The 13,553-nt window shown below is 30.3% G+C and overlaps 1 protein-coding gene across 1 annotated transcript; it reads left to right on the top strand.

Annotated features, from left to right (window-relative positions):
- Positions 1-4,274: 4,274 nt before the first annotated feature.
- LOC136210840 (brassinosteroid-responsive RING protein 1-like) lies at positions 4,275-5,141 on the top strand. The gene has a single exon (XM_066002256.1). It carries the CDS (start codon positions 4,378-4,380, stop codon positions 4,870-4,872), a length of 495 nt encoding a protein of 164 aa, XP_065858328.1. The 5' UTR covers positions 4,275-4,377; the 3' UTR covers positions 4,873-5,141.
- The last annotated feature ends 8,412 nt before the right edge of the window (positions 5,142-13,553 follow it).

Below are 13,553 nucleotides of genomic sequence, written 5' to 3'. Positions count from 1 at the left end.
AGCACATGAGGCTTTAGCAATTGCTACCAGCTTTGTGGCAGCATGTTCAAGGATTTTCAGAACCTCTACTTTAGAGAAGGTCTGATATGTTGAAGCACTTTGATATTTGATCTGCTTAGAGAAGGCATCGCCTTTGTTTTTCAACCTAGAGGATTTTTGAGTAAGTGTGATCATATCCTCACCCAAGGAAGTTTGATTCTACTGAGTTTGCGCAATTGGAGGTGTTAAGCCAGCCATATAATATTCTTCAGTATGGCTGAAGGGAGAGTAAGTAGGAATAAGCTTCTTAGTGAGATTTTCCAATATCTCTTTGTGAAGGGATTTTATGCTATTTGTCGTGGATTGGTTCATTATGAGCTCAAGAGCTTTAAGAGGTGCTTTGGCAGAAGTCCTTTCAGATAGATTTTCTTTAACATGCGATGGTTCAGTAGAGTATAGTTCCACAATCTTAAGTTTCTTCTTTTGAGGAGAAGTAGTGGCGTATTCAACTGTTGGATAATCCAGGTTAGGAGTGGAAGGAGTTGGCTCAACAACATTTTTCTCATAGGCTTGCTCAGTTTGAGCCGAGGCCGGAAGGGTTTCGTTTTGCTCAGTTGGCTCGGAGGCTTACTGGATTTTAACAGAGACTATTTTAGTGTCTTCTTTTTCAAAGGCTTACTCAATTTAAGCAGATACATGTTCAACATTGTTTTAGTAGAGGTCTGTTTAACATTGTTAGAGCCATTCTCTGTCGGTCTCTTTCCAAATTTGGAGACAAAAAATTCCTCATTCTTAGAATTTTTTCACAAATATTCATCTATATATATGATCGGACCCTGCCATAAATGTGGAATCTTTGTCCATTCATATTCTTATATGAGGTGCTAGTATATTGTAGTACATCTGAGCGATATGTTTTATTAGCATATTATAGTTATGGAACTATCACGCAACATCGCCAATCATAGTATAGTAAAGAGCATCGATCCACATAGAGTTTAGCAGGTGTATTTGCACTCTATTTTGATTATATTTAAGAGACAAAAGTAACCCAGTAACGATTATAAGAGTTTATGCTGAAAACTAAACCGAATACACTAGAACAGTAGAAACATCACATGATAAACGAGATACTACTTTGGTAAAACGCACGGGACAAACTTCACATAATAGGGGAGCAGATCTAGCAACACGTCTCATAAGGGTATAATTAAAGCATAGAAGCAAGGCATCTGAAAAGCATTCTTCCCACATGTCTATGCTCAAAGAAGTTCATGTTATGTCTATGTCATATCTCTATCAATCTTAAACATTCAACCAAATAACAGAGCACATCAGATAGTAAATAGATAATCGCTTACTCTTATTCATAACCTAGCTAGCTTAAGATTAGCATCTTTGCCTAACCAATCACTAAACACTCTAAGTTAATGTTTCGATTGAGATATCTTTCTCTCGAACAGAACTTTTAAGAACATATAATGTTAATGGTCTATTAACATTTCATACAACACACTTAGAGATCCTAAACAAATAAATACCCTCGTATTGAGATGATGCTTACCTTTCCCCACATTACGGTCTATCCCGTGCAGGTTAGTCTACTCACTGTTTTTTATACAAAGATCATAAAGAGCTTGCAGACAACATATCCGCATACCAACGATAATAAACACAGAGCTTCCAGCTCTCTTAAGAAGACGAAAATGGAAAAATAGAGATATATTAAAAAATAGAAAATTATATCCGACATCAATAATCTTTTTGCAAAGGCCAAAAGTGCCTTATAAATAGCCCTACCCCTTGGTAGGGCAAAAACAAAACATTCTCCTTTAAGAAAAGGTAAAATTGTATCAATATAAACTAAGACATGAAGCATAACATCCGCTGCCATATCAGATAAAACATAATTGTTCAATAGGCGGCACCATTCACAGCCTCCCACCTCACTAACTACACAGACTCCTTGCATCTTATCCCCTGTGTCACAATCCGTACTCTTTGGCCGACTTGCTTTTTATGGTAAGCCCTTCCCATATGGGTACATGCTCTTGGGCCTACAAAATACAATTCATTCGATAAGTCTATGCATTTAATCATATCCGACTCATTAAATTAGGTAAGCACATGTTATTTTCTAGCTTTTATATGCACAGTTTCGCTCACATCAACATCCAAAGCCTCTTTCTAGGTGGAACACAATCTAAAACATCTTCTTCCAAGGTGGATTCTAGTAGTCAGGCATGCAGCAGACCTCAAGAACACCGTTTTCCTCCGCCACTATTAGAGCATCTTCATCAAAGAAATGATAAAGTATGGTGTATGCAAGAAAATCACCATAATTTTAATATAAACTTCAAATATACATTTCATCCCGAATGTGTGTAAATTTGTGGGGAGTCCTCTACATTTGATGCCAAAAATAAGGTAGAAAATGAGATTAAATAAGGGATAACGTACTGGAAACTCCACTCTGATGCTAAAGTCATCAGAGTTGAAGGGAACAGATACTAAGAAGTATGGAATTAGGGATTTAATGCAAAAAGAATGTGTGTGTGTATCTTTTGCTGCTTAGCAATCTGTTCTATTTATAAGATGTCATTATCAGGTGAAGATGTAGTTGCTTGGAATATTATATGCTCTAATGGAGCTCAACGATATGTGTCAACCTTTGAATGGAGAATGTCTCCTAGCAGCTCATAAAAATTTGTGTTGGCTTAAAACTGTCATCTCGTGATTTTAGGCATGGAATCAGAGAAGAATGTTGTTGTGATTTCAGAAATCTTTTACAATTGGTCCATATGGATTAGCAGTTATATGTCAGTATTCAGCTTGATTTGACGGCTCTCTTTGTGACAGGCGTCTTTACTTTCTCTCATGTGACCACGTATCTAGTTTCGTGACATCAATTTCATGTAATTTTTGTGCAAATAGCATCACTTTCAATATATGATACTAAATAATATTTCTATTTTGGGTAGGGATATTGTGTAAAAATAATACTAAGGTAGACAGTCAAAAGCAATTTTACTCATAACGTCTAAAATTGTGCAATTTTACTCACAACGTTGGCAACCAAGAGCAATTTTACTTCTAATGTTAGCAAATTTAGTCAATTTCAGACATCATTAAAAAATACAGTTTCCTATCATATTCTGCATCAATTGCATATTAATTGAAGATTAAATTTGATAAAATATTTGACTGTTTCCCAACTCGTATAGAAAGTAGCATACTTTTTTATTTTTTTCATCTGTATACATGTGTCTGTGTTTTGTTACTTATGAATGATAAAATAATGTATGTATGGAGTGAAGATGATAAAATTCATGACTGAAAAGACACAATTTGATGAATTGTTTCCCAAATTGACCAAACTTGTCAATATTAGAGATAAAATTAAAATTAATCTTGGTTGTCAACGTTAGGGACAAAATTGTAAAAATTGAATAATTTCACACATTATGAGTAAAATTCCGCTTGACGATCAATGTTAGAGACATTTTTATACCTTATCGATAGGTATAAACAATCTAGTTGTAATTAGAGAAAATTACATCAAAAAATCAGATTTTAATTTTTATTTATAATTATGAAAATCGTTTTTATGCATTTTATCATCCCATGATTTTAAATTTTAAAATATCATAATATCATAATTTTATTTTTGTTTTTGTCAAATTTACAGTAACCCGTTGTTGGAAAAAAATAACAGTTTTAAAATAACCACCAAATTTAACAACAACAACAACAACAACAAAGCCTTAGTCCCGAAATGATTCGGGGCCGGCTAACATGAACCATCATATAAAACCGTGAAAATCAAGTCGTGTCAGCGACACAGATTCGCTCCCTCCACTCCGTCCTATCCACTACCATATTTTCCTCAATTCCCCAATAAACTCATATCACTTTCGATCACCCTCCTCCAAGTTTGCTTAGGTCTTCCCTTACCCCTCACCACTACATCTCTTTGCCACTCTTCGGTTCTCCTAACCGGCGCATCAAGCGCTCTACGTCTCACATGGCCAAACCACCTTAGTCGGTTTTCTCTAATTTTATTCTCAATAGATGTGACCCCACATTTAAATAAATTGGTTTAAAAGTTTAAAACATTGGTTAATCTTTTAACTATTGTGTAATTTACCTTATAACTAAATTAGTAACATGATCAAGAGAAAAGAAAGAAAACATATAAATAAACAAAGTATGAAAAAGACATGAGTAAATCCAGGCTACATTAACTTTTACAGACAAGAAACAACATACCCTCTTCCTCTGTGTCTCCCTCTAAAATACCATTCTACTCCTTTTCTCTCTATATAAACTATTCTATAAACTAAACATCCCAATCTCTCTCACTCATTTACACAAACACCTTACCCGCAATTTTTTCCGATGGGTTTTCCCGTTGCTTACACAGAGCTTCTTCTCCCCAAACTTCTAATCCACACTCTTTCCTTCCTGGGTTTCCTCCGAAAACTCATCAGCACTCTTTTCCGCTATCTGGGTCTCCCTGATTTTCTCGAACCCGACATTTCTTGGCCCGAATCTCCTCACCGGGTCCCCGAATTTCACTCCGTCTCTGCCCTTCTTATCCGCGAGATCCTCCCCGTCGTTAAGTTTTCCGACCTCGTCGACCCGCCTGAGAGCTGCGCTGTCTGTTTGTATGAGTTTGAAGATGAAGATGAGATCAGACAACTCACTAATTGCCGACATATCTTTCACCGGAGTTGCTTAGACCGGTGGGTTGATTATGATCAGAAAACATGCCCGCTTTGCCGGACGACGGTGATTCCAGATGATATGCAGGATACTTTTAATGAGAGATTATGGGCTGCTGCTGGTATTCCTGAATTTTATGAGGATTATTCCCAAATTGCAGACTTGTAAGATCAATTTCTTAGATTTATAAATCTATTCTTTTTTTTGGGGGAAAAAGGTTCAATCTTTACTCTTTTTGAGGGGATTAATGTTTGTACATATACAAAAGATGATAAAAGTTAGATGATTTTGTATAGATTTTGTTTTTCTTGGTTTATGATTTTGGTGGGTAAATCTAAAAAGGGGTTATAATAAATGTAGTTGCTTTTTGCATCAATTTTTGGGTAATTTTGATTCATAAATGAGCAAGTTCCTCTTGTTATTTAATTTCACTAGAATGTGACAAATTGCATTTGTTTTATGGATCTAGACAAGAATGAGGTCTTGCTAGAAATCAAAGTTATTATTATTTTTTTAATTTAATTGGAGATGCAAATGGTGTGGTCACAGAATAGAGAGTTAATGCATATTTGTCTTTCTTCAAAGGTAAGGTAAACATCAATGATGGTTGTTCATATTCATGCACATAATAATAAGATCAACCAAAAATTAATTAGGGGGTTCGATGAAGAACGCAGCGAAATGCGATACTTGGTGTGAATTGCAAGATCTCGTGAACGATCGAGTCTTCGAACGCAAGTTGCGTCCGAAGCCTTCTGGCCGATGACACGTCTACCTTGGTGTCACTCAAAAAAAAAAAAAAGATTTAAAAAAAATTAATTAGGGGTTTGCATTTTTTATCAACATTTTGATTTTAGATCTCTATTTAATCAAGTGGAAAATGGACATTAAAGTTTCCCTTTTTGTAATTTTATTATTATTATTATTTTATTCCAATGCTTGATTAGTGTTGAATTATGATTGAAAAACAACTTGAGAGGAAAAATTAGTTAGCATAAACAATAAAGTCTTAAAACACTGTTTGTCCCGATCTATCTAAAATGTTGTTTTTTTATTGGGTAACATTTGTCACCTCATTTATTAAAATTTGTGAAATCTCAATAAAATGGATAGTAAGTTAACAATATTTTTGTGTTTTTTTTTTTTTTTTTGCCTTTTATGGGTTCTTTTTGCTCTTTGTAGTCATTTTCATCCATTTGTTGATGTTGTATTTGTTTTAGTTTGTAATTATGTGAGGTTTTATTCCTTACATTTTACTTGTTGTACTCCTTCATTTTTTATCTAATGAAATTACAAGCATTTTTCTAAAAAAAAAAAAGTTAACAATATTTTTTAAAAGTTCCATTAATTTTTTTATGAATTGAATTTATATATGATAAATTAAGATTTTAATAAAACTAACTTAGTAACGTTGATTGAGATTTCGTTTCAGGGGACAAATGTAAAAAAAAAAAAAGATTGGAATACAAAGATCAATATTTAAGATAAATTAGGAGCCAATTATTGTATTAGAGAGGTAAATACTAATATTTTAGTCATACTTAAATTCTTAGTCTGGTATGAATTTTGAAGTGAGATTTCATATGAAAAATGGTATATTTCGATATAAGTAATTAAAAAATTATAATTTAAAAGTACATTAGAGGAGATTGAATCTGCATCTTCAATATGATAGATTATGACAGAGCAATGATAGATGGTGCTTGAAACTGTTTTTTTGACACAACGACAGGAAACAAACTCCACGCAGAAAAACATGATGATAGACAAAACTCTTCTGTTTTTTCACGAAGAAAAACATGATAACATCTATATGGAAAAATAAACGACAACCACCCATAAAGAAAGAAATACTAGAAATAAGAAAAAAAGAAATTATCAAACCTACTATAAACTATAAAAGAAAAAACTAAAGCAAAGTAAAAAAAGTGATTTATCTTCCGACTAAAAGACAGAAGAAAACCCAAAACCAGGATGAATAACCTACATTTAGTTTGAAGTGGGTGATTTGATGTATATTGTGTTTTAGTTATATAAATTTTCATGGTTATATATGTATACTTTGAACAAATAGATAAACTAAGAGGGTGTTTGTTTTAGCTTTTCGGATAAACGTTTAGCTTTTCGGATAAGCGTTTAGCGTTTCACTCCAAACCGTAGAAAAAATAGCGTTTGGTTAGGTTTATATAACCGCAGCGTTTAGCATTTTTTCTGAAATCTGTAGCGTTTTGGAGCGTTTCATGAAAAGCTCATATTTGGAGCTATAAACAGCTGTTTGTAATTATTTGTTATTGACAAAATTATCCTTTTTATTTCCACAAAATATATTTATTCTTTAATATTATTTATATTTCTACAAAATAATTACCGGAAGAACAAGGTTTTGTTGCGTTCAATAAATTTTTTATTTTTTATATAGATTATTTTTATTAATTTGTGTAATACATTTTTTATTTTATAATAGGATAAGGTGCAAAAATACTCCTAATATTTATAGCTAGGAGCAATTTTACCTTCAACATCTAAAATGGTGTAATTATACTCCTATTGTTGGCAGCCAAAATCAATTTTACCCCTAACATTGACAAGTTGGGTCAATTTGAGAAATAATTTATCAAACTGTCTTCTTGATCATGAATATTGTCATCTACACTTCACGTACCATTTTATCATCGTTAGTAACAGATCATAAACATATGATTAGACATGAATTTTTTTTAAGAAAATAAAAAAAAAATATTGTCTTTTGTACGAGTTGGACAAAAAAATTTCAAATATTTCGCCGAATTTATAAATATTAATTCTCAAATTTATAATTAAATCACAAAAAATATGAAATCTCTTTTTTAAAACTACTGATATGTGCAATTGGTGTAGAATAAGAAATAAAATATCTATGTTTTCTAATAATATTTGAAATCGACCCAACTTGTCAATATTAGGGGTAAAATTGCTCTTAGCTGCTAGCGTTATGGGTAAAATTGCACCATTTTAGACGTTAAGAGTAAAATTATTCTTAGTTGTAAACATTATATGTATTTTTTCACATTTTTTCTTTTATAATTTTATCGTTAATTAATTTAAAACATGTTCCTTTTAGACATTTTAAATTCGAACAGCAGCAGTTCAATATAATTTTACCAAACACTAGTAATTAAACAGCTAACAGCTTACTGCAACTATAAACAGCTAACAACTTACTGCAACTGCAAACAGCTAACAGTGACCGCAACAGCTATTAGCTAACAGTTGAACCAACATGCCCTAAATAGTCGATACCATCCTTATAATCTTTAACAGAGATTGAAATTTCTGATACAACAGTACAATTTAAATGAACGCGACTGATACAACATGATTAACACAATTATAATTTTTCTTGCATTTATATCATACCGTATGAAACATATAAATAGCATAACATATATCTAATATGATATAACTAAAATTACCACCTCTAATTACTAGAATAATAATAATAAAAAAAAAGCTTTTACCTTTTCTTTTATAAATAGTAATAACATAAGAGATAAGTATGATGACATTTAACTAACTTTGATCTAAGAAAAATAGTGTCTAAAATAGTCAAGAAGAGTATGCCTTGTAGGTTAGGTAGTTCAAACTAACACTCTATCATATGCTCCAATTTAGATATAGATATTAATTATTCCATCAAACAAAAGAATGAGGACAATATTTCCATTCTAATTCATCATAATTTTTTTAAAATATATATAGAAACATATCAAAACTTTATCTTAATCAAAATTTTCATAACATATATATTCTGATCGTTAGTAGTGTTCATATAGATCGTGAATGACCAATAGATCAAGGCTCATTAGTATTTTAGAGTGGAGATTAAAAGCATTCTAAGGCTTAAATTCAATGAGTCTTGATATAACAGTGAACGACCAAATTCATTTTGTCATTCAGGATCCTCGTGAACACTACTAATCCTATCTAATATGTTTATTTAGATGTTTATAGATTAAAATATAGGCTAATTTGTCTTTAATTCACAATTTTAAAGAAAAATGATTATTTCCTTTAAATCTATTATTATTATTATTTAACCATGAAATTTTGAAGTTGTAAAGTGAATTAATTAATTAAAAGTAATATGCAATTGGCCTACATACACAACTAAATATTAAATAAAAGAAAAGAAAGGTGGGCGTTGAAGGAAGCCAACTCCTTGTAGAACACTGCCAAGTGGCATTACTTTTTAAGAATTATGCCTACACGGTTTCTATTTTTCTTTTTAATTAAGAATCAATTTGGTACCTTAACTTTGTTAGTTTGATCAATTTAGTCCAAGTTTGTGTATCAATCTGACTTTTTAAGTTATCTAAAATAACACACGTAATATAAATACTAATTATATATTGACATATGTTATTTTGGATTGATTTAAACCTTAAATGTCAAGTTGAAATATCAATTGATACAGAAATTTAATATTAAACTAAATTGATCATGTTAGCGATCTACTAAAATATATATATATATATAAAAAATTATAATTATTGATGATCAATAAACCTTTAACTTATCAATTTGAGATATAGCTAAAAAAACTTTAATAGTTTTTTTGAAACCAAAACTTTAATAGTTTGTTTGCATATTTTACGATAGTTGCATATTCATAGAGTAAGAGTTTGATGTCTTTTTGCAATTTTAACTACGTTTGGGGATAAAACATTAAATTTAATAAAAATATTTATTTATTATTCAACACGCTATACAAATTCAGACAAGCGATGACTCACATCATATACCGTATGTATATGTTTTTTTTATTTGTTACATATAAATTATAAGATGATATATATATATGTGGAGTAGAAATAATGAAATTCATAACTATAAAATGAGTTCATTCATGGTATTTGAAAGCCGAATTTATCAACATTAGACCCTTGATTTTGTTTTTCAAAATAAACGAATCTAATTAACTAATCCAACATCTATTACACATTTTCTAGACAATGTTCTTTCTAATCTGAATTTAATGTACATATATCAAAACTTGAACTGATGTGTTAAGTTTGGAAAATTATACTAAGTATCTCGTTCTTTAGAAGACTCCAATACTTTTGCACGTACTATTTGTGACATAAAAATGATGTGTTACAAAATATATTAGGGTATACTAAAAGTCCGATATTTAGGGATGTTTGTTTCAGTTTTTTGGATGAGCGTTTAACGTTTCACTCCAAACCGCATGAAATATAACATTTGCTTAGGTTTATATAACCACAATGTTTAAAATTTTTTCTAAAAACTACAACGTTTTGGAGCTTTTCACGAAAAACTCATTTTTGGAGCTTTTCATGAATGTTTGGAGTTATTTGTTATTGGCAAAATTATCATTCTTATTTACACAAAATATGTTTCTTTTTAAATATTATTTCTATTTCTATAACATAATTACCGACAGAACAAGGGTTTGTTGCGTTCAATAAATTTTGTATTTTTATAAGCTTGTGTAATACAATTTTTATTTTATAATTTATTTATTGATTAATTTAAAACATGTCCATATTAGATATTTTAAATACTAACAACAACAGTTTAATATAATTTTATCAAACACTAATAATTAAACAACTAATAACAAACAGTTAAAACAACAATAAACATCTTACTGCAACCACAAACAGTTACACTGAACCAAACATGCCTTAGTATAAAAATCCCTTAAAATCATAATTGACAGATTATGATCTTTTCAGCTATATTATTTTGCTTACTATTCAACATAGTCTTGTGTATAGTTGAAATATTTATTTTTATGGTTCAAATTGTTTTAAGAGTGTAAATATAAATTATGCCAAAAAATAAATATAATATATTATTTTTATATGTATATTTAAGAATTGTTAAAGTTTGAATTGTTTTGTACTGAAGTGATAATTCCGTACTAACGTAATCATTAAATTTTAGAATTAAATAGTTAAACCTAATTACTTACTTAAACATAACCAAACTATATTATAATTACTGTAATATAAAAGAATTCTACTTTTAATTATTTGATTGTGAAAATATACTATAATGGTGGACCCAGGAATTAAAAAATAAAATGGGGAAAATTCAAAATAATCATAAATAAAGAAGGTTCAAAGTGAGATGGTCAAAACACTTAAATATTATAATTATAATAATGTCAAGCAAACCACCAAATTAATTTAATGTGAGGAGAGGTAAACAAATCAATTTGATTTTTTCTCAATCATATTTTAATCCTTTTACTTTTCAATAATAAAAGTAAAAATTAGTCAGCCAAATTTCATTTTTTTACTAAAACTCAATTCAATTTATTTATTAAATAATTTTCTATAGTTTGAATGGTTGACATGTCAATAATTATTTTATTTATGATTAAACATCAATGTCACATGTTGAAGAAGTAGATTTGAAAGAGGTTTAACAATATTAGTAGATAAGGATTGAGAAATGGGGATAAATTATGGTCAAAGACAGTTGAAGTTTAGAATAATAAATATATGAATCTAGTTCTGGATTAGGTGATTGGGATTAGGATTGAAAATTATTAGGGGTTGATTGATTTAGTTCATCAAATCCACCATCCCATGCTCTCACCTATACCAAACTTTTTTTTAAAGTATTATTTGACACCTATAAATCAGGCAATATGAGCCTCAACGAGCTTTGACCTGCTCATGTTCGGCTAGTAAGAAAATCGATAACTTTAAGTTCCACATTCTATTCATGAGTTGTTAACAAGTTTGTTCACGAGCTTTGTTCGCGACCAGCTCGTTAATTCAGTTCATAAATTTCGTTCACTCGCAAACAACTAATTAACTATAGGGTTAATTATAAGTAGATGTCTTGTGGTTTTGTCCATTTACAGATGGATATCTGTGGTATTTTTCTTTTTGCTTATACAATCCGTTGATTTGCAGAATTTTGCATTTGGGTTCATGTTGTTAAAATTTAGCAGATAACGACCTCAAAATAAAAAATTTCAAGAGTTTAATAATATTTTAAGCAAATTTAATTCTTTTTTTTTTTTTTTTGGTAGAAAAGCAAATTTAATTCTTTAATTTTTTAGGTTTGAGGTCATTTAGACGTTTTTTATGAAAGAGAAAGTTAATGTTTAGAGAGAGAACTCCAAAGATGATGATTTTGAAAAATTAAAAATACGGCTCCATAGTAAATATGATAATAAACAACTTTAATTCTTGAAAATTTTCATTTTGAGGTCGTTATCGGTCAAATTTGGCAAAGTAAAAAAATTCAAAATTTTACAAACCACAAGGTTGCGTTTGCAAAAAAAAAATATACCATAGGTATCCATCTACAAATCGGCGAAACCACAGTAATTAACCCTTAATTATATTTGAATTTTTTAAACACAACTATATAGTTTTGAAATCTACAAAACTAAAGTTTACATCAAACTACGTTGTTTTACATTTTTCCCTTTATAGAAATATTATTATTAAAAAAACCGAATCAAAATTGCTCACAAACGTGTTCATGAAACATTATAGTTGAACTTGCTCATGACATATAATCGAGTCTGCTCACAATCTTTCAAGCGGAGCTTCATTGTGCTCAGGCTCGGCTCGTTTGTAAATCGAATTGAACACAATCAAGTTCTTATCGAACCGAACATTGCGCTGCTCATGAACAACTCGTTTATAAATCGAACTGAACACTGAACCACTCATGAGCGGCTCGGCTGATTTACAACCATGCCTATAATTAAATAACTGCCATGTAAATAAAAATTTGAAATTATAACTATTTCTGATAATTAGTTAGTTTAATACCTACATTAAGATGCAAATTTGCAAAAATTAATCTTATAACTATTAATATATCTTATATATCATTTTAAAAGGTCAATGAGACATTGAACTTTTTTTTTTCTTCTTTTACAAATGACGTGAACCAAAATATATGGTTCATATTAGCCGACCCGAATCATTTCGAGACTAAGACTTTGTTGTTGTTGTTGTTTACAAATGACGTTGCTCTGTGATAATGCAATTTTTTTTATAGTAAATCCGATTGATTTGAAATTAATTATACATAATTTTTTTTTTTTGAAATTAATTATACATAATTTTAGTTGATCTTTCTTTCCTCTGATAAATGTTATAGTTGATCTTTTCTCAATTAATAAAAAAATAACTATTCACTCCCATTAAATAGATGATGCCGTATGAATGGATGCAATCAAACACATAATTAATTAAAATTAAGCACGTGTAATCATTTAAAACAATAACTTTAATACCAAAAAAGTCACTTCAAACTAAAGTAATCCTTAACTAACACATTAAAAGTGCAATTAAACGTTTAACCAATTTATATCACCCAACCAAACATCGGGTAATCCTAATAAAATGATTTGGACATTTTGGACATTTTTAGATTGTTTTCTCGTGGGATGCTTGCTTGGTCTAAAGGTTTTAGGCGTGTGGAGGTGGAGCTCGATGCTCAAACTTTGGTGCAGGCTATAAATAGGGTGACAAGTTCGGGGAACAGGCTTAGCTGGTTAATGAACAAGTGTAAAAATTTGATGGGTCAGGATTGGAAAGTGCGGATTACTCATGTTTTTATAGGGAGGGTAATAAGGTGGAAGATTGAATGTCAAACTATGCAGGACGACTGTCTTTAGGATATCACGAGTGTGAAGTGCCTCCTGTGAGGCTTGTGGCTTTTGCTAGCCAAGACACATTCGACTGTAGTTTTTTTTGTTTCCTGTTCTTTTGGGTTCCCCCTCCATATAACAAAAAAAAAAGTTATTTTTAAGGATATTAATATATTTTTTTGCACATTTTATTATTAATATTATTTTATTGGCATGT

Source organism: Euphorbia lathyris, chromosome 1 (assembly GCF_963576675.1).
Source record: "Euphorbia lathyris chromosome 1, ddEupLath1.1, whole genome shotgun sequence".
Taxonomy (NCBI): Eukaryota; Viridiplantae; Streptophyta; class Magnoliopsida; order Malpighiales; family Euphorbiaceae; genus Euphorbia; species Euphorbia lathyris.
The sequence above is the reverse complement of the archived record's forward strand: the minus strand, read 5'-3'. Positions and strand labels throughout refer to the sequence as shown.

Excerpts from the sequence above, each read along its gene's own strand:
- LOC136210840 (XM_066002256.1), top strand. The coding sequence starts at position 4,378 with ATGGGTTTTCCCGTTGCTTACACAGAGCTTCTTCTCCCCAAACTTCTA.